We start from the raw sequence: 27,603 nt of genomic DNA on the forward strand, positions 1-27,603 counted from the left end.
TCTGCCCTGAGCTACTGTGTATAGTACCTGTGCCAGGGGTTGAATAGGTGGCTTGAGGTGGTAATCCCCCACAGTCACTACAAGTCCACCATAAGTCGCCTATACATCAGAAGCTGACCCATTAGAAGGCCGGTCTGTTTGGTCAGTAGGTCAAATGGGATCAAGGCCTTATCGTGGCACAAGTTGCCCAGGGTCTCTACTCCTAAGGGCTCCCAGAGGTGCACCCCTTCGTTATCGACGGCCATGCTAAAGGTGCGTATGGACTGCAGGGGATCTCCAATGTGAATGGTGGTGCACTGGGGGATGCGCTCAGTACCCTGAGATAACTCCCACACGCGACATAGAGTAGGTTTTTAGGGCCATGGGTAGTGTCAACTTCAGGGGGAATAGTACCTGTACAAGGCTCAGGGCTCTAAGCTCGCCCCCACACACCACATTACTGCTGGCCAGTCAGCAAGCTAGCCACTGGAGTTGTGCGGCTAAATGATAGTGCTCGAATACCACGCCCCAATCCTCCATGGTCCATCTGGAGCTGTAGTTTAGTCAAGGCCACTCTGCATCTCCTTTTGCTCCATATGAGGTCCCCTAATATTTTGGTCAGTAAGTGGAAAGTGCTATAAGGAATCGTGACGAGTAGGTTGGTGAACTAGTATAATACCCTTGCAGTTCGCATTCCACTTTATTAGTATATGGTTTGGTCTCCCCCTGGAGACCACTGTGTATTTGTGCTATTTACCTGTTCTCCTTTTGAAATATTGTGTGTATTGTGTTGATATCTCCGGGTAGGAGATATACCAATGTGTTAGTGAGTGTGTATAATAAATATAACTATTTTTATAACTACACTGGGTGGTTCTTTATCGTTTAACCAACACTACATGATCAGTTCTGGTAAAACAAGCTGCTTAACGCTCCTTCTGGACTAAGAGTGAATGCTGCTCTCTACAGCTACCACTTAGAGAGCTTTCTATGGTTGTTTAAGACCAATAAAATCACCATAAGGGTTGTCTGGATTAGTGCAGGGTGCTTCACTTAAATAAGTGTGTACCATATACTAAGCCAGCCTCCTAAAATGCATTTGACATGTTCAAGGGCTGTGGTCATTGGGTGATGGCCTTTTTGTTATATTCCAACTGTTCCTGGGTAGGAACTTCCTCCATCTTTGCAGTTGGGTACGTATGCTCAATTGGCTGGTGTTATCTATTGCTCAAGACAGGGATGAGATGTGGGATGTTTGTGGTTAAAAGTATAAAGAGAATAGTTTTGACATAGTATCTGGGACTTGAATGCCTTTCCTCCTGGAGATGGTAATAATCATAGCAGGTGTGGAAAGTGGTGGATACAGAAAGACGTGACCCAGAGACTGTTCCATGCCATATTGCTTCTAATCATGGTTACTGGATCTGAGAGACAAAGACTAGGACTAGGTCTATTGAATTGAATGTGGAGTGTGTCGGTGTTAGAAAGTGAGTAAGCAGATAGCACTCGGACAAAGATGGCGGATTGTGGGTGATTCTTTAGGTCTAAAGTCTCCAAAGACCCTGAAGGAGAGGAGGCTAGTGTGGATCGAGTCAAGATAATCAAACAGAGACTCAATGTGGCAGGGGTGCTGGTGGTGCATTTAATATATAAAGCCTAAAAGGAGCCATTACTGTGATACCAGTGTGTTCTATTCAGGGTGAGGGATTTTGAAGAGGGTATGAAGGGGCGAACATATCTGTTCAGGAGTATCCTTACCCTCCTGGTGGAAGGCCATTCACAGGTGCATGTTGATAGTTATAGGTTTACTGGGGAAGAATCATAACACAGAAACCTTTTGTACATAAAAAGTTATTCGTTAACACTTTACCTTGGAGCAGATACTTCACATGGACAATAGGATAGTGGTGTACAGATGATGGAGCAGAGATTGATAATCTGTCTGAGTCAACAAAATGTATGCTTGCCCAGTAAAAGTCCAACCTATATCAGGCAGACACGCTTTTGCTGACTGATGTTGGATATTTTTTGCAAATGAAGCCTTGTATTCGATGAAGCGAGAATAAATGGACTTACATTTGGGCAACTATTAAATTTGTGTCTTTGAATTCTTTTAAGTGTGCAGCCCAAAGTTTAATTTAAAAAATGTAAAAAAAATGGAGGAACATGCGTGGTCAGAGTGGAGGACAAGTGGAGCTGGAGCATCCCTAATGAATACAAGTTTTGGAGATGACAATGTAGTGAAGAGGGTTGGCGTGGGAATCAAATCCGTAGGTAAGAAAGTCATGTTTATTAAAGGTAGGTTGTTTAGTCCAAATAAAACAGTATTCTCAGTCAATAGAGGGGTAGGTCTTGAGTGTGTGTACTGACTACTGGAGGTTTAAACATGGTATTATGATGAGGGGGGAAGTTGTGTGGGGTGGCTGAATGATAGCAATAATTATAATAATTATTACTATAAAACATTGTTTGTTTTTCTGGAGCAATTCATTCCTCATAGCTGGTGTTTCTAGGCATTGTAACTAACCAATGCTACTTTTTAAATGTCACTCACTCTGACAACCTAAGAAGTATTAAAGTCTGAGTTAGCCGTGCAGGGATTTAAATTGGTGACCTTCAGATATCCACATTTCTCAGCTGTGAATGCACCCTGCCCGGAGCTACACATGGTATATGATAGGGATGTTCAGATGTAATATGAGAAAAGGAGTAGTTTCTTACCCGTAACTCCAGTTCTGTAGTAGGGGTATCTCTGTTATAGTCATAATCTATGAATAGTCCCGCCCATGTGCGGGGACCCCGGAGCAATCAAAATATCTTTTAAGCTGTCCTGCATTTGCAAACCTGCAAAGACACTTAAGAGACAGACAAAATAATACAGCCTAATAACAATATGGCTGCACTGGCCAGCACTTCATCTGAAGTGAACACAAAAGCCAAAATAAAGTTTAAATGTCATTTTTATTCACATCTGACATGTTCCTTTATTGTATCACACTCCCTTCACCAAAATCCCTTTAAACAATAGAGAGGAAGGGGTGGACAGACAAGCCCTATAGGCTGTCATTATGTGTCTGCTAAAAGGATACCGTGCCTTTAAGGAACTCTCCAGAGACCCCCGGTATCCCAGGATGCACAGCCAAAGCAAGTTACTTTCAGTTCTTTTTGAAGGTGTATAACAACAGGCCTGATACTGTCAGTTTACTCCACCGGGGAGGAGGGAGGGTCGCTTATGACTATAACAGAGATACCCCTACTACAGAACTGGAGTTACAGGTAAGAAACTACTCCTTCTGTAGTAGGGGATCTCTGTGTATAGTCATAATCTATGAATAGAATGGCAAGCCCATCCCAACCAATAAACAGCGGTGGAGTAAAAACCGAACACCAACAAATTACTGTGCAAACAAATTCCTCAGCGAAGCCTGTCCAACCTGCGCATCTGCCCTAGCATCAGAGTCCAGGCAGTAATGCTTTGTAAACGTATGGACCGACTTCCAGGTGGCAGCCTTACAAATGTCAGCGATTGGAACATTCCTAAGCAAAGCTGTAGTCGCTGCTTTGCCCCTAGTCGAATGCGCTGTAGGCTTACCCCCTAACGTCTTATTAGCTTTCTGATGACAGAGATGAATACAGGACACAATCCATCTGGAGATGGACTGTTTTGAGGTAGCTAGACCAGTTCTTACCGAACCATAATTTACAAACAGTTGATCCGACCTGCGGATGTCTTTTGTCTTATCTAGATAGAATTTCAACACTCTACGCACATCTAGTGAATGCAGAGACCTCTCCGCCGGAGAGGAGGGATGCTGAAAAAATGTAGGCAAAGTTATCATTTGATTTACATGGAAATCAGATATCACTTTAGGTAAAAACTTAGGATGAGTACGCATTACCACTTTAGAAGCATGGAATACAGTATACGGCTCTTGACAACACAGAGCCTGAATCTCACTTACTCTCCTGGCCGATGTAATGGCCACAAGGAAGGCAGCCTTCCAGGACAAATGCTGCAAAGAAGCCTTATGAATAGGCTCAAAAGGCTCCCTCATTAATCTGGACAACACCACGTTCAATTCCCATGGTGGAGAAGGTCGTCTAACAGGGGGAAACACCTTACGTAAACCCTCCAAAAAATCTTTAATCACAGGGATTTGAAAAAATGAGGTTTGGGAAGGGCCCTTTCTATACGCAGTCAAAGCTGCGAGATGAATTTAATAGACTGAAAGTTAAGCCCAGATTGAGCTAACTGCAGCAGATAAGGCAGAATAACATCTTCTTTACAGGATGTAGGGTCAATGTCCTTTGCCGTGCAACATAAGCAGAATCTCTTCCACTTATAGGCGTAAGAAGTCCTCGTAGACGGTCTCTTCGCCTCTTTCAAGATCTCCATACAGTCCTGAGGTAGGTTCAAGTGTCCATACTGTACTAGCTCAGGAGCCATGCTGCCAAACTCAAGGACGAGAGATTGGGGTGAACCATCTGCCCTCCGAATTTCGGGAGAAGGTCCTGCCGACACGGCAGGCGCCGGTGTGGTAGAACAGACCGGTGAAGAAGGTCGGTGAACCACCATTGCCTCGGCCACTCCGGAGCAATCAGGATCATCCTGGCTCTGGATTGCGACAGCTTGATCAGCACCGCCGGAATCAGGGGAATGGGTGGAAAGGCGTAGAGAAAGCTGTTCGACCAGCTGATCCATAGTGCATTCCCCAGCGTCCCTGGTTGGTAGTACCTGGACGCTAAGTCGCGGCATTTGCTGTTTTCTGCCGTAGCGAACAGATCGATATCCGGAGTGCCCCACTCTGCGAAGACGTCTCTTAGCACGTCGTCGTTTAGCACCCACTCGTGATTTTCTTGAACGAGCCTGCTGAGCGCATCGGCTTGGGCATTCTGCACTCCCGGCAGATGGGTTGCCGTGATCGTTAGGTTCCTGGCCACCAGCCAATTCCAGATCGTCTGTGCCTCCCGAGACAGCGTGCGTGAACGGGAGCCCCCCTGCTTGTTGAGGTAATACATGGTAGTAGTATTGTCCGTCTGAACTAGCAGGGAGTTCGTCTTGAAGGAGGGATGGAACGCCTTCAGGGCCAAGTGTACTGCTCTGAGTTCCAAAAAGTTGATGTGGTAAGTCATCTCCGTCTGTGACCATATCCCCTGAATCTGAAGAGGGCCCGAATGCGCTCCCCAGCCCTGGAGAGACGCATCGGTCACTATGGTCTGGACCGGAATATCCTTGTGAAAGGGAGTCCCCTTGCAGACATTCTCTGAGGAGCACCACCATTTCAGAGACTGTAGAGCGTGTTGGGACAGATGAATCTTGTCCTCCCAACGCCCCCGCCTCTGGTCCCATTGATCCTCCAGACCTTCCTGCAGAGGCCTCATATGCAGATGTGCATTGGGGGTGAGAAAGATGCATGAAGCCATCGACCCCAGTAAAGAGGACACCGTCCTCACTGCAGGAAAGTGGGCTGAGAGGAGGTGCAGGGCCTTCCAACGGATAGATAAGCGTCTCTCCTCCGAAGGACACACGCTTGCGTTCAAAATATTGACTGAGGCCCCCAAGTACTGGAGACACTGCACAGGGATCGGCACTGACTTCGTCATGTTGATGTGCAGTCCCAGGCGATGAAGCAAGGCAGCTGTCCTGTTGAAATGACACTGGGCTTCCTGGTACGTGGAAGCTTTGATCAGCCAATCGTCCAGGTATGGATACACAAACGCTTTGTTCTTCCGCAAGTGTGCTGCCACCACTGCCATGCACTTGGAGAACGTCCTTGGTGCAGACTTCAGACCAAACGGGAGTACTGTATACTGGTAATGGTTGTTGCCTACCAGAAACCTCAGGAACTTGCGATGCTTCTGTGCGATCGGCACATGAAAGTAAGCGTCCTGCAGATCTATGGCGCACAGCCAGTCTCCTCGATGCAACGGAGGGTAAATCTGATGCAGGGACAACATACGGAACTTTTCTCTGCGGATCCACTTGTTTGCTTGACGCAGATCTAGAATAGGCCTGAACTCGTTCTTGTCCTTTTTTCTGACGAGAAAGAACCTTGAGTAAAGACCTTTTCCTTTTTGCCTCAAAGGAACAGTCTCTATCGCCTTCTTTTTTAACAGAATGTCCGCCTCCCACTGGAGCTCTCGCACCATGTAGGGAGAGCGCACTGGTGGGATCTGTGGAGGCGGGCTGGTGAAACGAAGACTGTACCCATTGCAAACAATATTCAGCACCTACTTGTCCTGAGTTATTGTACTCCACTCTGCCAGGTAGTATTGAATACTTCCCCCCACTGGAGCGGGTAACGGATGAGGGGGAAGTGACCTTTCAGGGCTTCGACCCGGCCGGGCCTTTGTTCCCCGACGAGGATTGATGCTGTCCTCTGCCCCTCTGGCGCTTTTGAAAGGACTGCCTCGGGAACTGTTGTTGTTGCTGGTGTTGTTGTTGACCAGACTGACGCCCTTGGCCGCGTTGTTTAGAATAACGCCTGCCATAGGAACGGAATGATCTCTTCTGTTCCTTGGGTTTTTCCAACCCTACGGCCTTCAGAGTTTCTGCTTCGGCCTTCATGCGGGCCATTTCGTCATCCGCATGAGACCCGAACAACGTCGTGCCAGAGAAAGGTAAGTTAGCAATCTTTTGCTGCGCTTCAGGCTTTAGAGAGGTAAGTCTCAGCCAGGAATGTCTCCTCATGTGTACTCCATGACAGTACCCATGGGCCGCCAGCAATGACACATCCCCCGCTGCACTGATGATCTGGTTGGAGACCATCATGCCCTCATTCAACACCTCCTGGAAGTCTTCCCGTTTATCCCTAGGCAGGGAGTCAGCAAACTGTTGCAGGGAGTCCCATAATGATCGGTCATAGCGACCCAGCAGAGCGGAGGCGCTAGCAGCCTTCATAGTCGTGGCCGACGTAGAGCACATCCTCCTCCCCAAGGAGTCCATCTTGCGACTCTCCTTATCCGGAGGAGCTGTTGAAGAGGGCGTCGTGGAATGTTGTTTCCTAGCCGCAACCACAATGACAGAGTCCGGGGTAAGGTCCACCCTGAGGAACGCCAGGTCCGAATCAGGGGCCCTGTACTTCTTCTGCAACCTTGAGGGAGCAGACTTCACCACGGCTGGTGTCAAGAAGACCTCCATGGCTGGTTCCTCCAGACCTGGAACCGAAGGGAGGAGGGGGCGTGATAGATGCGCCTTGTGTAATGTCTCGAATATCACAGAGGTAGGGGGAACTGGTACTGTCACTGAGATTCCCAATTTTGCCGCCCCTCTCATCAGTACATCTTGGAAAGTGGCAATATCATCCACTGGCGAGACTCTAGTAGGCGGTGTTTCCGATAACGTGGGGGAAAGCCGTCCAGTGCCAGAAGAGTCCGTATACCTTGTGCCTCTGGATCGAGATCTATACCTCCGTCGTCCATGCCTTGTGTGAGTGGACGATCTGTGTCTGCTCCGTGACCTCTGGCGAGATCTAGAGCATGATCTCAGTCTGCGTGGGGTCTTAGGAGCCACTGGTAGCCGAGGAGAAGGCGGGAGCTGTGGCACCGGAGGCGGTGGTAGCGGAGGTGGCGTAGGTTGCTTAGGAGGCGCCACTGGGGGCCGGGGGTCAGGTGGAGGAGGAGGAGGTGGAGGAGGAGGAGGAGGAGGAGGAGGTGGTGGAGGAGGAGGAGGAGGAGGAGGAGGAGGAGGAGGAGCAGGCGTAGTAGGCTTCTGAGGCCGCGGCTAAGGGAGAGGCTGCGGTTCAGGCTGAGGTTGCGGCCGTGGTAGAGGCAGTGGCAGGGGGTCCATTGGAGACTCTCTCCGTCCATCACCCCTTGCAGGAGAACCCGGACTAGCTCTGTCCGGACTTCCGCCCACCTTTCTCTTCTTTGCGGGTCTACCCCGGGAAGAGGCTGAAGTGAATGAGGGAGAGCGTCCTCCTCTCCTAGATCCACGACTGGATATCGTAATCACTGAAGAAGTGTTACCAGGTGATCTCGTCCTCGATGTCGAACTGTGCGTCGACCTCGTACGGCTTCTCCTCGCCGTTGAATGCAAACGGCGTCCCCTCGACGCCGAACAGCATCCCCTGTCTTTCCTCGACGTCGAGCGCCTTCGTCTCGACGGCGAGCCTCTCAACGTCGACGGTGAGCGATGTCGCCTCGACGGCGATCTCCTTCGCCTCGACGGCGATCTCCTTCGCCTCGACGGTGATCTCCTTCGTCTCGACGGCCTTCGCCGGTGTCTCGGCGTCTATGTCGTCGACGTCGATCTATGAGCCGACGGCGAAGGAGGCGAGCGGGTTCGCCTCGACGGCGAGCGGCGCTGTCTGCGGGGCGCAGTACGACGTCGATGGTGTGTCGACGTCGACTGTGAAGGCTTCGACGGCGACCTAGTCCTAGGTCTCGCAGGCCCCTCTCTCGACGTCGAACGTCGAGGACGCCGAGATCCAGAGCCCTGGATCGACGGCGAACACACCGGTGCTGTACCTCTCGCCGCCGACGTCGTCGTCCTCGATGTCGAACGGGATCTTCCCGCCGGTAGGCGTCGTTTCTGCTCCTTTTTCTGCCCGGAGGTCCCTCCAGTGGCTGAAGCATGGGCAGAGGATGGGGAAGGAGATCCTCCATGCCCAGAAGTCCCACCTGTTCTCTGCTTCTCCTGTCCCTGAAGGCGAATCTTCTCTCTGTCCCTCAGGGTCCTCTTGGAGAAGGTCTTGCAGATGTCACATGTAGCAGGGACATGTGAAGATGATAAGCAGAGAATACAGACATCATGTGGGTCCGTCTTGGCCATTTTCCTCCCACACTCAGGGCATTTATCAAATAAAGCCATGTTATTAAAATAGAGTGGGTCAAACTGCACCAAACTACAGGATGCAGCAGAGAAAGGCTCTAGACGTCGAATGAACAAACTTTTATCTTCAAAAAACCAATTTTAGTCCAAAAAATCCACCCAAAAGGGTAGAGCTCAATGCTCCCGGGTCCTGCTGGCAGGAGCCGGAAAAAAGAACTGAAAGTAACTTGCTTTGGCTGTACATCCTGGGATACCGGGGGTCTCTGGAGAGTTCCTTAAAGGCACGGTATCCTTTTAGCAGACACATAATGACAGCCTATAGGGCTTGTCTGTCCACGCCTTCCTCTCTATTGTTTAAAGGGATTTTGGTGAAGGGAGTGTGATACAATAAAGGAACATGTCAGATGTGAATAAAAATGACATTTAAACTTTATTTTGGCTTTTGTGTTCACTTCAGATGAAGTGCTGGTCAGTGCAGCCATATTGTTATTAGGCTGTATTATTTTGTCTGTCTCTTAAGTGTCTTTGCAGGTTTGCAAATGCAGGACAGCTTAAGAGATATTTTGATTGCTCCGGGGTCCCCGCAAATGGGCGGGACTATTCATAGATTATGACTATACACAGAGATCCCCTACTACAGAACCTGAGTGACATAGGAGTCTAAAGAACATATATAGGAAGAAATATTAGGGAGGTAGCATGTTGACCTTTGCTGAAGTGGGTATCAAATAGGGGTACAAAGTAGAGCAGTTCACAGAATTATACATTGTGAGATACCAAATAAGTCCAATTGCTTTCCATGACCTGATGGCACCATACGAGGTAGTTTAGAGAGTGTTGGGTGAACGCATGCTAAAGAAGCATATTCTAGTCACTGAGCATATCTAAGAGTTCAAAGACTAAAGATGTCCACCTAAAATTCCCTGATTTGTATGCTCTCATTGATATGCACTCCTGTCTTACTGGGATAAAATTTACAAACAATGTGATGAATAGACAGTCCTTCACTTGTGATAGGTCTTTAAGTTATTAGCTAGTTCACCCAATTCTCATAGACTAGGAGGATAATGTGGCTGTCCTCTACAATGATAGAAACATGAATGCCAAAAAGTCTTGCAGTGTGACTAGTGGCTGCTTGTACATGTTACAGAGGTGTCAAAACATGTGGGAATCCTCAGGTACTCTACATAACTGGATCGCAACTGGTCTCAAATGGTGGAGACACCATAGTCTGTATTTTGTGGAAGGGAGAATTCATTCATGAGCCTTTTGTGTGATATCCAACGTAACTAATGCATCCAAAGGTTTAAGATGGTAAAAAAGATCAAAATCCACTAAAAGGTCAAGCAATCTCAGGGCATAACATTATCTTCATCCATCTCACATCTCCACCAGAACTGACACCGCGAGTGATTCTGTCCTCTTTCACACAAAATGTTGCTTCAGTTCTCAGCAGGGGATATCACTCTATCCCTGGTGGCTTGTGCAGGGAATAAACCTACTTTATCCTTGAGATTTTTGCAACCCATAGGCGGACACTTTGGTAAATGTACATCTTGCTAGCAAATAGGTGACTGGTACATCTAACAGGCTTGGTATACAGTCACCCAGATGCCATGTTTTATGGGACTTCTATCTCCTTGACTGGTCACTGTTCACCAATGCGCACCAATGAGGTATCGCACTAAAGTATATTAAAACAGGAGATGGAACAGAGGAAATTAAATTAATGACTATAAACTGGTATTCAAACTGGGGGAATTTGGCTGCATGCTCTACAATTTGGAATCTGTAGTGCTGCCCTCAAGCGATAGGTAGTTAGGTTCTCGAGTGTACAACATGCGTTTACAGTTGCTTTTCTACCAAAGCTTTTCTCAACAGAGGCAGTATTGTCCAGCCATAAGTCAGAGAGATACTGGCACCAAGGGTCAAAATAAGATGCCTCTTCTTGCAGAACCCTGAATGGGAAATTATATGAAATAACTGTTGGGCAGATAACAATACTGATTCAACCCACCTTTTTCTACCAATCAGTGAATCCCTAACAAAGGCTAAGTTTGTCATCTATCAAACTGAGATGACCCACCGTCCTGTGGAGGTCCGAAGAACACATCCTTGAAAGGACAAGCAATGGAGCATCCTGGGACCCAAAGAATACCCTATTACATGATAATTTCTAACTCTTAAGCAATACCTAATCTGCTGTATCTCTAACCAGCACTGCTTGCTCTGTTGAAGTCTTTAAAACGGTATATACGAGGCACACATGATGGTCAATTTGGATGAAGCATAAGAGATATAGGGCCATATGTAGGTAGCCCAATACCGGTCGGTAACGGCCGATTTTCGGTAAATATACCGTTACCGACCGGTATTTAGGCTTTTGAGATGTAGGGGGATCATTTCTGTATTCGGTAATTTACCGAATCGGTAAAATTACCGAATCGGTAATTTTACCGATTCGGTAAATACCGAATACAGAAATGAGATGTAGGGGGAGTGTGTGGTGGGTGTGGGGATTTGTTATTTACCACCAACTGACAGTTGGTGGTAAATGACGAATGTCTCTGTTAATGCATTATTTGGCCCTTAGATGTGTGCAATGTGGCAGACACACATGCCCTCAGGGCATGTATGTGTGCCACATGTGCACACATGCAGAAATCAGGGGTGCAACAGGGTGTCAATGTGACACCCTGCCACCCTTGATTGAGCTCCCCCCATTACCGATTCGGTATTTACCGATTCGGTAATGGTACCTGGCTTCCCATTGATTCCTATGGGCCTCCTGGCCCATAGGAATCAATGAGATACAGGTTACCATAACCGAATCGGTAAATACCGATTCTAAAATACCGACACTTACCGAATCGGTATTTTTTTACCTACATTACATTTACCGATTCATAAATACCGAATCGGTAAAATTCGGTATTTAAGAATCGGTAAATGTAATTTACCTACATAAGGCCCATAGTGAGAAAAAATATTGTCATGCAGAACATATAATTATACCTCCCAGGCAATCAGTAGTGTTCCATAGACTCTATTGGTCTCTAAAAGCCGAAATTTAAAAGAGCAGCTTCCGCTGACCTTTCAAACACTGGGTAGATTTTGCCATAAACCTGCTATGTCAATTTTAAAATTGGTAATGAGTTTCAAAACATCTGTACATTTCGCACCAAGAATAGAACAGATGGTCCTAATAAGTTGCAAGTCAGATTGTGTTATTAAACCAAAAATTCAGTTTGTGCATAGAATTAACTCCTATGCTACTCTGAGGATCAAGGCAAGTAGCGTGTACAGGAACACCTTCAACCAGCTTATGAGAAGCAACGCCATCAGGTTCCCTTATCATTGTCAATGAAGACACATTTATTTGGAATTTAGCAGACGTGCAGTGGACTACATGGTGATATGGAATAATTCTCAAATAATAAAGATCCCCTAGGAGTCTGTGCCATTTGTGTGAGTGTTAGTAACAGCTGCACAGACTGTTTTGATTATGCTACTTACCAGTATGCATCTGTTCTTGGCATGTAGGGCTGCTGACATTCATATCTGTGCATAGATCGCCGCCTAGTGTTGGGTCCAGATGATTGCACATTGTTGTCCTAGAAGAGTCTTCGAAGCATCCTGAGATGGGTGACTCCTCCCCTGGACCACAGTGCGCATGGGCATCCTCTCCATCCCCAGATTGTTTTTCGCCATTGTGGCAGTGATGGAGTAGATACAGGAAGTGATGACCATGCTATACAGTAATTCTGAGAGCTGCAGCTGCGACAGGCGCCGGGGAGGAGGGTGGGCGATATGAATGTCAGCAGCCCTACATGCCAAGAACAGATGCATACTGGTAAGTAGCATAATCAGTTCGAGGCATGTGGGCTGCTGAATTCATATCTGTGCATAGAATACACAGCAGTACCTCCTATTAGCGGCGGCCACCCGTGCCAGCTGCAGCAGTCTGAAAAAGAGTTTTGAGAACAGCCTGTCCTACAGCAGCCTGCTGTTTTGAGTGTACATCTACACAGTAGTGTTTGGTAAATGTATGTATAGTGGACCATGTGGCTGCTCTACATATTTCTTGTAAAGGAATGTTTCCCAGGAAAGCCATGGACGCCCCTAACTTCCGTGTTGAGTGGGCTCGTGGAGGAATCGTTAATGTGCGTTTAGCTTTTTGATAACAAATTTGGATACATTTAACGATCCATCTGGCTATACCTGCTTTGGAAATGGCGTTGCCTTTGTGTTGTGGAGAGAAGGCAACGAAGAGTTGTTTAGTCTTCCTAAAGTTTTTAGTTCTGTCAATATAGTACATGAGGGCCCTTTTGACATCTAGTGTGTGGAGCATCCTCTCAGCGACATTTTGTGGGTTTTGGAAGAAAACCGGCAGTTCAATGGTTTGGTTCATGTGGAACTGCGATATTACTTTAGGCATGAACTTGGGGTTGGTACGTAGTACGACCCGGTTTGCGTGAACTTGTATAAATGGCTCCTGAATGGTTAGTGCCTGGAGTTCACTAACTCTTCTTAAGGAAGTGATGGCAACCAGGAAAGCCACTTTCCAGGTGAAGAATTGAATCTCACAAGAATGGAGAGGTTCAAAGGGTGGACCCATGAGTCTGGTGAGGACCAAGTTGAGGTTCCACACCGGTGCCGGGGGGTGCCTTGGGGGAATCACCCGTTTAAGTCCTTCCAAGAAGGCTTTGATGGCAGGCACTCTGAATAAAGAGAGGTGCTGCCTGTTTTGGAGGTAGGCTGCTATTGCTGTTAAATGGACACGTATTGAGGTGTATGCCAGATTGCATCGGTATAGGTGTAATAGATAGCAGATTATGTTCTGAATAGATGCGTCTAGCGGGTTAATGTGGTTGTTGTTGCAATAAATGACAAACCTCTTCCATTTGGCTGCATAGCAAGCTCTGGTAGTGGGTCTCCTAGCTTCCTTAATGATCTCCATACAGTCAGGTGGCAGGTTTAGGTAGCCAAACTCTAAGACTTCAGGAGCCAGATTGCCAGGTTCAGCTGTTGCGGCTCTGGGTGTTGAATTTCTCCATGGTTCTGTGTCAAAAGCGCGGGTTTGATCCGCAGCCTTTGATGCGGCACCACGGAAAGTTCCAGAAAGGTGGTGTACCATGGCTGGCGTGCCCATGTTGGAGCAACCAGGATGAGTGTCAGAGAGTGCTGTCGCAGTTTGCGTGCCACTAGCGGTATCAACGGCGCTGGGGGAAAAGCGTACGCAAATCTGCCGGACCAGTTCATCCATATCGCATTGCCCTGCGACTGTGGATGTGGGAACCTGGCGGCAAAGCTTTGGCATTTTGCGTTTTCCCTTGTGGCGAATAGGTCTATCTCTGGATGACCCCACTGCTGGAAGTACGGTTGGAGCACTGATGGGTGTAACTCCCACTCGTGCATCTGGTGGCTGTGTCTGCTGAGCAGATCCGCCATCTGGTTGTCTTTGCCTGGGAGGTGTTCCGCCATGAGGAATATGTTCCTCTGAATGGCCCACTTCCACATGCTCTGAGCCAGATGAGACAACTGTGGAGAGTGTGTTCCTCCCTGCTTCTGTATGTAGTACATGGCAGTCATGTTGTCCGTCCGGATCAACACGACCTTGTTGCACAGGTGTACTTTGAATGCTTTCATTGCCAGGAAGATTGCCATCAGTTCCAGAAGGTTGATGTGCATCTTCTTTTGTTGTGTAGTCCATAGTCCCTGCACTGTGTAATTGAGTACATGAGCTCCCCATCCTTGGAGAGATGCGTCCGCTGTCAGTATTATTTGTGGAACAGGCTCTTGGAACGGTCGGCCTTTGCAAAGGTTTTGTGGATTCCACCAATGCAGAGAGTTGTATGCCCGACCGCTCACCAACACTAGGTCTTTCAACTGTCCTTGAGCCTGATTCTACTGACGTGCTAAGCACTCCTGAAGCGGGCCCATATGTAGTCTCGCGTGTGGGACTATGAAGATGCAGGAGGCCATCATGCCTATCAACTGCATGAACACTCGCGCCGGCAGGGAGTGTTGAGGTTTGAATTTTGAGATCAGCAGTTGCATGCTGTTGATTCTCACTAAAGTTGGCTGAGCTGTGGCAGCCAGAGTGTTGATTGTAGCGCCTAAGTACTGTTGTACGTGCGCAGGTTGGAGACTTGACTTTGGGTAATTTAGTGAGAATCCCAGATCGTGAAGAAGGTGAATGGTGTGGGACATGTGGGCGGCACATTGTTGTGCTGATTTGGCCTGAACTAGCCAGTCGTCCAAATAAGGGAAGACGTGAATATTTTGTCTTCGCAGATGTGCGGCCACTGTCGCCAGGCACTTGGTAAAGACCCTGGGTGCTGTTGTTACTCCGAAAGGGAGAACTTTGAACTGATAGTGATTCCCTTGAATGGTGAATCTGAGGTATTTCCTGTGTGAAGGGTGTATTGGTATGTGGAAGTATGCATCCTTCAGGTCTAGTGTAGCTAGGAAATCCCCCTGAGTGAGTAGTGGGAGAACCTGTTGGAGGGTGAGCATATGGAAATGCTCCGACAGTATATATAGGTTTAGGGGTCGCAGGTCTAGGATAGGTCTGAGCGAGCCGTCCTTTTTTGGGATCAAGAAGTACAGAGAGTACACTCCTGTGCCCTGCTGGGCGGTGGGCACTACTTCTATGGCCCCTTTTGCGAGCATAGCAAGCACTTCTTGCTGGAGTAAATCTAAGTGTTTGGCTGACATAGGACGGTGCTTTGGTGGTATGTTGGGTGGAGTGGAAGTTAGTTCCAGACAGTACCCATGTTGAATGATGTCCCTGACCCACCTGTCCGTGGTGATGTTCTTCCATGCGGGCAGGAACAGCTGGAGTCGTCCTCCGACAGGTGTTAAGTGGTCGGGGGGTAGGGAGAGGGCGTCACTGTTTGTTTTTTGGGGAGGACCTGGTGTTGCCATATCCACGTCCCCTACCCTTGGCGCTGGATCCACGATATCCACCCCTGTTGTTTTTGTCGTAGGTGGTCTGTGTGCTACCTTTAGCATACTGTTGTTGTGACCCCTGGCCCCTTGACGTTCCCCTATTTCCAGTGAGACGAAAGGAGCCACTACGAAATTGTTGGCTTTGTAGCGCCCCCATAGATTTGGCAGTATCTGTGTCTTTTTTTATTTTCTCAAGGGTAGTGTCAACGTCTGGGCCAAATAAAAATTCTGTGTTAACCGGTAAGTTGAGGATATTGTTTTGGATCTCGGGTTTGAAGCCTGAGATGCGTAACCAGGCATGGCGTCGTAACATGACACTTGTGTTTATTGCCCTGGCCGCTGTATCAGCTGTGTCTAGGGCGCATTTGATGGACGCATTAGTGAGGAGTTGTCCTTCTCTAATGAGGAGCTCTGCTGACTCTTTATACTCCTCTGGTAGGTGTTGGAGCAGTGACTCTAGGGTGTCATAATGTGACCTGTCATAACGTGCCAGGAGTGCTTGTGTATTTGCGATGCGCAGGATATTGGCTGCTTGCGCTGCCACACGTTTGCCCGATGTTTCAAGGACCTTTGACTCTTTGTCGGGGGGAGGAGCATCACCAATTGTCTGTGAGTGGGCTCTTTTGCGAGCGTTGGCAACCACCATAGAGTCTAATGGCAACTGACCCCTAATGTATTTAGGGTCACCAGGTGCAGGCTTATATTTCTTTTCAATCCTTGGGTTTAACACACGGGCTCTTGTGGTGTCCTTGAAAATGTCTTTGGCAGGCTTCAGAACCCCTTTAAGCATGGGCAGAGTCTTGACAGTTCTTTCCGAAGATGCGAAAGTGTCAAGCAGGAAGTCCTCCTCAATGGCGTCAGAGTGCAGTTCCACCCCATGATGAGCAGCTGCCCGTTCGATAAGGGCATTAAATGCGGCCGTGTCCTCTGTAGGAGAAGTTTTAATATTGTAGAGTTGCGCATCCTGAGCATGTGGCGTGACACTTGGGTCTGTGGGGTCATCCCATGCCTGATCAGGATCCTGTGTGTCATCGGGATCTGCGTCCCCGGGGTAGATGGTATCGTCCCCACCATATTCCTGCATTGTGTTCGATTGAGAAGGGGTAGGAGAAAAGGACTGCGGAGCTAGTGGGAGGGGATGGAAGTGTTCTTGCAACACTGGTTCCTGCTCCGCCGGTAGCTTGCGTTTGAGAGGAATTTTGTATGGCACCTCTTCCCTGACTGGCGTGATCTTGCGCTTGTGGAGCATGAGCCTGCCAGTGTCGGCGTCGATAAACTGTGGCCCTGAAGGGTCGTGTTCCGTTAGGCCAGAGGCGGTGGACTGTGTGTGGAGGACACGTGTCCGAATTTGAAAAAGTTTCGGTGCCGATGTCGGTGGCAGCCCAAAGGTGATGTTGGTGGGCTCCGAGTGCACTGTACCGGGTGAGGTAGTGTGGGGACCCGAGGTAGAGTGGAGGGCTACCTGGTCCCGGATACGTTGAAGAGAGGCAGAGACCTGCTGCACAGCAAACTGAGATGGTGGTTTGGTGGGCATCTTGGTAGTAGGTGTGGAGGCCGACCCCGACTTTTTTGTCGGAAGGGGGTCACTGGCTTGAAGGGATGCATCGATAGTCGACGTAGTCGAGGACTTCTTCGGCATCGGTGCTTTAGGCGTCGACGTTGCCGAGGCGGCCATTTTGACTGCGGAGGCGACGGGCTTCGGTGTCGGCGCCGAAGGTGTCGGTGCCTTGTGGTGCACGAGGGCGCGCCTTTTCTGAGCGTCGACCGCGTCTGCTGCGGTGAGCTCGGCGCCAAAGTCTTTCTGTACGCGTTCGGAGCCGACGACTTTTTTCGGCGTCGGTGCCGGGCCAGCGGACTGTTTCGACGCCATTGATCCGACCACCACCAGTTTCGCTTTCGATTTTGAAGGGACTGGAGCGATGGATGTTTTTGGGTTTAACAACCCGGTCGTCTTGGGTAATATTGGCTCTTGCATAGTGTTCAGTGCCGGGCCGGAAGGCGGGGCCGAGGAACCATGGATTAGGTCTTGGGTAAGGCCCGAAGGCAATCCCTCGACCGGAGCCGGACGACTAATTTCGGCCTCCGTTTCGACGGATTGGCCTAACTCCTCGGGAGAGCTGTCTTCTTCAGCCCCATAGGCTTCGTCGATGTCCCCTACCTCGTCGACGGCTTCTTCACATCGAAAGAGCTCTTCGTCATCGTCATCCGATCGGGAACCATGCTCCGAAGCGGGGCTAGATAGTATTTCTTCCACGCTCTCGGCGTCCTCGTCCTCGGTGCTGAATATGTTGGTGGGTGCGGGCGCTGCCTGCTGCGCCTCGAGTCTCGCTGCCCGTCGGTTCCGTAGAGTTTTCTTGGATCGGAACCGTGCGCAGGCCATGCATTTTGATTCGTCGTGATCCGGCGAGAGACATTTGTTACAGACCGGGTGGACGTCGATGTGAGGGTACTTGGCGTGGCACAACGGACACCTCTTGAACGGAGTTCTCGATTCCATCGTCGATGGAGCGTCGAAGTTTTGACCAAGTCGAATCGAAAGTTTGAAAAAGGGTGTGGAGCACTAGTACTAGTAGTCGACACCAAACGGTAACTGTACCGACGAAAACTATAGGCCTTTTGGCCTAAACTAAGTATTCCGAAGTTGAGCTAAGATAGTTGCATCCGAACCCAATGGCGGAAAAAAAACAATCTGGGGATGGAGAGGATGCCCATGCGCACTGTGGTCCAGGGGAGGAGTCACCCATCTCAGGATGCTTTGAAGACTCTTCCAGGACAACAATGTGCAATCATCCGGACCCAACACTAGGCGGCGATCTATGCACAGATATGAATTCAGCAGCCCACATGCCTCGAACCAGTAAATATTGGTGGCTCCTGCTGGATGGACTAGCCCTAGGGAAATGCCATGGAGAAATGTCAATGTATAGATCTCCACGCCATCAAAAAGGATGGCAGTGAGTAACAATTTGTTAGTTGTGCTAGAGCATGTGCTTGGTTTTGCCAGCATACACCACAGATGTTTTTGGCTTAGGTATACAAAGAGAGAGCTGTAAGTACAATATACATACACCAATCTTTCAACTAAGGGAAAATCTTCTGGTGTTATTAAGGTCAGAGCTGAACCAATAGAGCTCTTTAAAAACTAATGTGAAGGAATTGCCAGCCACAGGTACCACTATATCCAGCAAGCAAACTGCCTTTCTCAAGTCTGATAATATATTATAGTTCTATATATACAGCCACTTCTAGACACTCTAGAACACGTTATGCCTACTGTGGTATCTGAATCATGGAAACATTGCAAGCATATAGACCAAGTAGTGTTGCAACAACAACCTGAAGTCTATTTAGCTTTTGGAGGCAAGTAGTAGCCAGCAAATGTAATCAGCTACTTGTTCTACAAAAGGAACACATGGAATCCCTGGGAAAGCAAAGCTGTTGCCACTGACAAGGGATACTTACAGACTCTTGTATCATTATGAACAGTGAGCAGGAATGTGAGTGATAAAGCAGGAGTCATGAACCAGAGAGCACACTTTCTTGAACAGACTTTTCCATTCAGAAAAAAACGCAGACATAACTCATAATACAAAATTACAGATTAATTACTGACAACTAATACAAATTGCTAAAACAAGTTAAATACTTTGACAGATAAAATATGAAAGAACAGAGCTGAGTTTGGGACAATACAAACTTCACACGTTTATACACAATGAATAGTTTCTTACCTGAAAACCTAGTTCTCCTCCGGGGGAATACAATCATAAGCACTATAGTGCTCTAGTTTAGTAAAGAGTTGAAGACTCACCCATTTAAGGAACAATGCCACAATGCTTTACCCGTGCACAACCCAGCTTCCTCTTCTATTACTCTTTGACTAAATGCCTACCTTTGACCACGTACAGCACTCCGCTACATTTTGGATAGGTTTGGTTGGGAGAAAATTGCACTGTTCCTTTAGGGCACAGTGCACCTCCAGTACCCCATCATACCCCACAGGTGGTGGTTCAGACAGGTGATTTTTGAAGGAGATGATGAATCACAAGAGAACTGAGATCAGTTAACTTTGCCTCTTCTCTGGAGAGAAGGGAGGGTTGCTTAGGCCTCCAATGAAGATTCCTCTGGAGGAGAACGAGCATTTCAAGAACAAAATGATTCTTTCTCCTCCAGGAGATCTTCATTATAAGTTCCAAACAGTGAATAGAATAACACCCCCATCGCTAATAAACTAATAAAACTCTAATAAATCTATAAAGGAATAAGAGGCAAAAGAAAAAAGAGCTACAGTACAATATCCAAACAGATTATGAAGCAAGGCTTTGCCTCACCTGGTCATCTGTCCCGGAATAGGTGTCAAGGTAATAGTACTTTGTAAAAGTATGTGCAACTCCCAAGTGTCTGCTTTACAGATATCTGCAACTGAAATGATTCAAAATAAAGGTGCAGCAGAGGCCCTACCTCTTGTAGTATAAGTTGGGGACCTACTGGCATAGTCTTGTTGGCTTTACTGCATCATGGTAACATACAGGATACAATTCAACGCAAAACTATTGAGAAGCAGCTAAACCAGTTTGTATTGAACCATAATTGAGAAATAGGTAATTGGATCACCTGATATCTTTAGTTTTATCAAAATATAAATTTAGAACCGTTTTTGAATCAATTAGAAGAATGCAAAGTCCTTTCAGATGGACGAGAAGGATTCTTAAAGTAGGTTGAAAGGTAGATTGTTTGATTTACATGGAAATCAGTTTAGGAAGAAAAGCTAGGATGGGATTTCATGATCACTTCTTCTAACTGAAATACAGCGAAAGGTTCCTTACAGTACAGGGCCCAGATTTCACCGGCCGTTTGAGCGGAAGTAACTGTCACCAGAAAAGTGTTTTTTCAGGTGATATGCTGGAGGGATGCTTCATGGATAGCCTCGATGGGGAGGGGGCACACTAATTTACAAAGAACCACATTCAACTCGCAGGAATTTGAACGTCTCTTTAAGGGAGGATAAATCATCTTAATTCTTTCCGGAAAATCCTCTACAACACAAATTTTGGAAAAAGAGTTATGTGAAGGGTTTTTACTGTTAGGTGTTATGGTTGCAAGATGTACTTTCATAGAAGAAAACAGCAGACCTGACTTTGCTAAAATCGAGAATATAAGAGAGTACAGCTTGTTTCTGGTATTTTTGGTAGAATCAATATTTTTTTGTAGACAGCAAATGCAGAACTCTCTCACTGAATAAACAGACATGTTAGTGGAAGGATGTCTGGTCTCTTTCAAGATGTTCATATAATCTTCTGTCAGATTTAAATGACTATTTAGCAAGAGTTTGGGAGCCAGGCTCACAGGCTTAGTGCTTCCAACTCAGCTTTCATTTGCTGCATTTATTCATCACATGAGCTTCGCCCTTCAGAAAAGGGAAGATTTAAAATCCTTTGTTGAGCCTTCTGTTTTAAACCTGTGAGACAGACACACAAAGATCAGTGAGGAGCTCTCCTATGACAATAACGATGAGTCTGGTAAGTCAGCAACATCAGCAGCTACACCAATCACTTCACCATACCATCCTGCAGTAAACTTAAGGTAACTTGTCTTAACAACCTTGAAGAGTCTGCTACAGAGATCTCTTGTACCATCAAAGAAGAGCAGTTACGCTGGTATTTTTTATAGTAGAGTCCACTATACTGAAACCAATTCTGCCTTTTCCCAGTTGCAAAAGAAGTACAAACCTCTGAGCAGGACCCTACATGCAGATCCTCTTCCTGACTTTGTCATAGTGGCTGCAGTAAGAAAACACCATCCCTCGTTGCCCATCTCCACAGTGCTTCCTGAGACGGAATGTAAGAGATGAATTCAGTAAACAGTACGTTTTGCAGTATAGTGGACTCTACTGTAAAAAATACGTACTGTTTACTGAATTCATCTCTTACGTTCTGTCTCAGGAGGCACTGTGGAGATGGGCAACGAGGGATGGTGTTTTCTTACTGCAGCCGCTTTGACAAAGTCAGGAAGAGGATCTGCATGTAGGGTCCTGCTCAGAGGTTTGTAATTCTTTTGCAACTGGGAAAGAGAAGAATTGGTTTAAGTTGGAATTAGGAGCAACTCCAATGAAGGTTCAAGAAGTCCTGGAACCAACTTCAGCAAAGGGCAAGCAGAAGATCAAGGAAATAGCATCTCAAAGATTACTGAAGACTTAGTTCGAAACATTAGCATTAGTATATTAAAACTGTCGACGCCCCCTCCAGCCAAAACATCAGTGAAAGTGGAGATGTTGTCAACATGAGAAACCACGGCTGGTGGTGAATCATAAGAGTAGGAAGATAATGACAAACTGAAGAAGTAGTAGAGTAAGTGTGATGAGAGGAGCTTGAGTGTCATGAACATATAAACTGACGAACTGACCTTGAACAACGAGTAGATCTTGAACAGTGTCTAGACCAATGATGTGGGAAGACTAAAATATTGACATCTACTGATACTTCAATATTATCTCCTCAGAGGTTCTAGAAGTTCTCTAGCTAGTGTCACTCAAGTCTCAACAGGTGGCAGAGGAGCAACCAGATAAAAGGTGGTAGAGTTGTCATAGGTAGCACTTGTGGAAGAGGTGCTATAGAATGCGTATGGCGAGGCAACGGTGCTGGATGAGGTTCTGGAGAGGCTGCATACTGATGAATGTGCTCTGAGACATAAGAAAAGGTAAGTGCTGACTGTGAGAAGTTGGCCTGATGTATGATGTCACTAGTTCTAGTGTACACCTTATATCAGTCCAAATACCCTTATGGTGATTGGTTGTAAAGTCAACCTTATAGACCAGCTATCCTAGTGGTAGCATGGACAAGAGCAGTCTTAGGCTAAACTCTGAATGGCATGTGAAGCCAGCTGTGATACCATATATAATCCCTTGAATACCAAATGAAAGGACACCACAACAGATATATATATAAAATAAAGTGTATTTATTCTAAGCAAACCCTCAGCACTCTTTATGAGATTAGAGGTAAGTACAACACAGTCTTATTAATGCATACAGTAAGTCACACAGGTAAGTAATACAGTTAGGCCCTAGGGGCCACGCAAACCATATACTAAGTAAGTGGTATAAGAACCACTGTCACGGAAATAGAATAGGCCTAGGCCTAGGGAATCGCTGGGGCTACACTACACTAGCGTTAGTTAGGAAGTGGGAGGCCCACGGGATTCGTGTGCAGAGTGGAAACACTCACGCGTAATGCGTAAAAGTCAATAGCAATAGTACAGTTTAGAAAACGGTAGATTTAGGACACTTCCGGAGTAGCTAGGAAGTTGAGACTTGAAAACTAGACACTAGGATAGTCACTATCCTGATGAGCACTGGAGTACCCAAGTTACCTAGCCCACAGGCTGCGGGTGCATAGGGGTGAAGATGCGTCGTTTTCGTCGTCGACTCCTATGGATGCCTGAAGAAAGATGCTGACAGGCAGTCAGGGAAGAGTGTCCGGTGAATCCCAAGGCTGGGATCAAGAAGAGAAGAAACCTGCAAGCAGAAGGGACAGAGTCAAGGTCACTAGCCAGTGACCACGTGGAACCAGGAAGGAACCAGGCGATGTCGTGAAGATTGCAGGTGAAGGTGAAGCTTGTCGCTGCAGCCAGGAGGACCAGGAAGCGTCGAGGACGACCAGGAAGCGTCGAGGACGACCAGGAGGCGAGCTGTCCCACGAAGGCTCTTGCTGTCGGCGGCGTCGAAGTTGGACTAGGACTCACCAAGCCTTGGCAAGCGGAACCCACGAAGAACGAAGGACTTGCTTCTGGTGCAGACCAGGAAGGTCTGGGGTGCTTCTTCTTTGCAGAGAAGCGGGAGCCAGTCTGGAGGAGCCAAACCAGCGCAGAAGATTTCAGGGTGCGTCGTCACAGAGGCCACTAGCCAGCGGGCAAGCAACCGGACAGACGCGGCAAGCAGGAAAATGCTGAAGGGCCCCACGCCGGACTCGTGGAGTGTGGGGGGCTGATCTTCGGTGCAGATGGTGCTTGGGGTTGGGGCTTCTCAATCCCCGGTGCACAACTTCGAGGGTACCTCAGAAGCTGCGCTGTAAGTTACTAGCCACTTTTCCCAGGTAGCCGGTCCCACGTCGCTCGTCGCCTCCACGGATCTCAGCTCTGCTGCAGATGTGGATGAGGGTCGGAGAAGTCTGGAAGTCAAGGCTCTGGTCGGGCTCTGCAGTCGGTTCCTCGTAGAATGGTCGCAAAGCAAAGGGTAGTCTCTTGATGGTGCCTGTTTGCACAGGGTAGCCACTCCTTGGCTACAAGGGAGATTCTTCAGTCTTCTTCTTTCGTCGAATGTCGAAGGTCCAAAGTTTCTGTTCAGTTTTGCAGGTTCAGGATAATCTAAAGTCTTGAGGCCCAACTCCCACTCTTATACTAATCTGGGGGGCTGGGATACCTGCTAGGTCACGCCTTATGGGTGGGACCTGGGAGGGGGTGGTTACACCCACTTCCCTTTGTCCAGTTTCGCGCCAGAGCTGGGGCTGGAGTGCCCCAGCGCCGGTTTGAACTGGACTATGCAAGGAACACCTTGTGTGCCCCAGGCATGTCTCATTCCTTTCAGCCCACCCTGCCCCAATACACTAAAGGCTGTCTGGGGAGGTGCTAGCACCTCCCCAAGCAGGAAACCTATTGTCCAGGCCTCCCTGGCTGGGATCACTCCCAGCAGCAGGAGGTCAGACTTGTGTCTGTGGCAGCAGCATCCATTTTGTGATGCTGAGGCTTTGGTCAGAGTTAAACAGCAAAGTAGGATTTTAACATGTCTCTCCCTCTAGAAGGGAGGAATAATATCCTCATCACCAGAAATGGTATGGGGGTATTATTCCAAAGTGTTAGACACCTTACACGACATGTCTTGATAAAGCCAACCCATAGTTACCATAACCGTTTAAGATTATAAGGCACTTTAAGAGTATATGGTAGGCTATATCATAGAACAGCTATAAGGACATGGTTCCGAAAGCTGCAGACAGGCTCAGCTCATGCTAGAGCACCATCTCACATGTTACCAAGCACTCTGCCTCCAGGATTGTTAAGGCCTGCCATAGGAGTGACTGATAGGTACACATGTGTCTATATATAAGGGTAGATATAGGCATACTATATCTAAGCAAGGGGTGATTACACGACCTTGCCCCAGCTGAGTGATCAGCCAGTTGTGTCTGATTGGAAGGCCAGACCAGGGGTGGCATAATACATGCTGCAGCCCCTGGGAGGCCTAGGGTACACCTATGCCCTGGGTACCTAGGGTACACTGTACAGGGTCCAATAAGGTGATCCTTACCAATTGGGAATGTACCTAGGGTACATGGAGTCCATTTTAAAGAGAGAGCAGACAGCCTGAGACCCTGAATGGCAGGATCTCAGGCCAACTAAGTCGAAAAACCAGCTAGACACTAGGCAAAAAGTTGGGGGTAACCATAGTCAGATATCCACCTTCCTACACTGACAAGACAATTTTGGATGGAGACCTTGAGTAGTATGGAATTATTTTTTTCAATCTGCGGACAAAGTCAGCAGAAAGGTAGAAAGATATGCTCTGAGGCGCTAAATGTCTAATTTCTTCTTGAAGTTGTGCCTGCTCTTGACAGCGAACAAGTAGAGACAGAGACCACCTTCAATATAATAAACCTCAATGTCAAACAGGCCATTTTCTTCTCTTGATGTGGGATGTCTCTACAGTCCTTGGAGACAGTGAAAGCAACAGAAGGTAAAAGGAACACCCTATCCACGTCCTTTAGGTCTTCTAGGGGCCTCTTCATGTCTGCACAGCTCTTCCTGAATTCCACAATGCCTTATTTTCTCCCTGTTCTTAAAAGTTGTCTATGAAAGAATTACTTTTTTAAGTAAAAGCTCCAAAATTGGACAACATACAGTGTTTCAGGCTGTTCTTAAACGTTTTTTGACATTAAAAAATTGGCTTTAAAAAAAAAAATCATATTTTTAGCTAACATATTCTTTGCAACAAAGTGTTCCAGCATCCAGCGCATGGGCAGGACTATTCAGTGTTTATGACTTATAATGAAGATCCCCTGAAGGAGAAAGTTTCTTTAACACATTGAAATACACTTAGTGCACATGAATCTCTTTTCTTAAGTGATGTCACAATTCAGACAAGCGTCACAGTCTTGCACATCTCCATGGCTAGATTCTGTATACCTGTGTATAAGTCCACATTTGCATTTAGTGTGCTGGGCGGATAATGACAATAAAACAGCTTCAGTGCAAAATCTGGATTGGAGCTCCTTTGATGTTAGATCTACAATTAGATAGCCAAACATGTTTAAGTGGAGTAGATCTTGACAGACACTTTCGAAACTAATACAGAACAATGGTGGGATATCAGGCATGTATAGGCATTACTTCAACACTTATATATTTGAGGAAATCTTATTGGATGAATAAAAATCAGGAGCTCACCCCACCCTACCCATAGTGGTTCCAAGCTTTTTTGAACACCATGCACCCTTGATAGCTTATTTTTAGTCATCATAGTCTAAATTCTAGTGCTTGGTATAGAAATATAATGCATTAGATACTAATTATAGAGCTGTTAAACCACTGACAGAACACAGCAATCAACATCTGCAAGAGAATGGCTAGGCAACCAATGAGTGTATCCTCATCCGCATACAGAGCGCCTCTGCACGCCTGATCCTTGACATCCCTCGCCACAGCCACATCACACCCCACCTGAGAGACCTACACTGGCTTCTCGTCAACAAAAGAATCACCTTCAAGCTCCTCACCCACGCTCACAAGGCACTCCACAACACCAGACTGGCATACCTCAACAGACGACTCACCTTCTACACTCCGAACTGCCAGCTCCGCTCCGCCGACCTCCCACTCGCCACCGTCCCCCGCATCCGAAGAGTGACCGCCGGCGGCAGATCGTTCTCCCACCTCGCCACCAAGACCTGGAACACCCTCCCCATCCTCCTACGGCAGACCCAGGACCTACTAACCTTCAGGAGGCTACTCAAGACCTGGCTATTCGAGCAGTAGCAGCAGCACCCCTCCCCCCCAGCGCCTTGAGACCCTCACGGGTGAGTAGTGCACTTTACAAATGTTCTGATAGATCCTGAAGTCATTATGCAATTTGGTCTATTGATTCTTTTTTCCGCCTCCATCATTCATGATCCTCCCAATAGTATAAAGTCAAAGAAAACAGGAGTTAAGGTTTGCAAAAAACGTAGACCAGACGAGAGTATGCCTTGAGGATCTGAAGTTCAATTTATGATAGATAGCCAAATGAGACATTGGCTGTACTACATAAGGAAAATAGAGCAAAACATTGCAAATTGAGATCAGAAATCTGACATGAGTTAGAGAAAAAAGGCTAAAGAAGAGAACACAGGAGTAAGCGATAAAAGGACAAAAGGGGGCATGTCTAAATTCTTAATGCTCAAAAATTTACCGTGGACTTGACTGAGGACATGCTTCTTCATGAGGAGTAGCATGCCTGCCCCCAACATCACTGTTTCCAACGACCCGGAGAGCTATTTTGATTCTCATTATGAGTTGATATTATTTCTCAGAAATGAGAGACAGTGAAGCTGCACAAAAGACATCTTGTACTACCTTATATAGTCAAAAAGTCCAAAGATTGCCCTACATATTCAAGAAGACCAATGCCTTTTAGGCTCGTAATTGGAAAGACAGCAGCCTTTCAACAACTGTCATTTCTTTAGAAGAATACAATTCTGATATTTTTGTAGTATAAATTCCAGAAAACGATTTGTGATACTACTAGGTATACACTGCATGTCTTTCATATAATATTACTTACCTTCGCTTTTCCATCCTGAGCAGACATGTAGCCAACACACATGCTCTCTGTTGTGTGACTCCACAGGAACTCCACTAAGAAAAACACA

At 47.2% G+C, this 27,603-nt stretch overlaps 1 protein-coding gene across 1 annotated transcript in view; it reads right to left on the reverse strand.

The window, feature by feature from the left end:
- Window positions 1–27,603, reverse strand: part of TASP1 (taspase 1) — a 662,603-nt gene that overhangs the window by 40,248 nt on the left and 594,752 nt on the right. The window contains exon 13 of the mRNA XM_085612698.1: window positions 27,516–27,589. Within this exon, the coding sequence (XP_085468824.1) occupies window positions 27,516–27,589 (74 nt within the window). The remainder of the gene's footprint in view (window positions 1–27,515; window positions 27,590–27,603) is intronic.

Source organism: Triturus cristatus, chromosome 6 (genome assembly GCF_964204655.1).
Source record: "Triturus cristatus chromosome 6, aTriCri1.1, whole genome shotgun sequence".
NCBI lineage: Eukaryota > Metazoa > Chordata > Amphibia > Caudata > Salamandridae > Triturus > Triturus cristatus.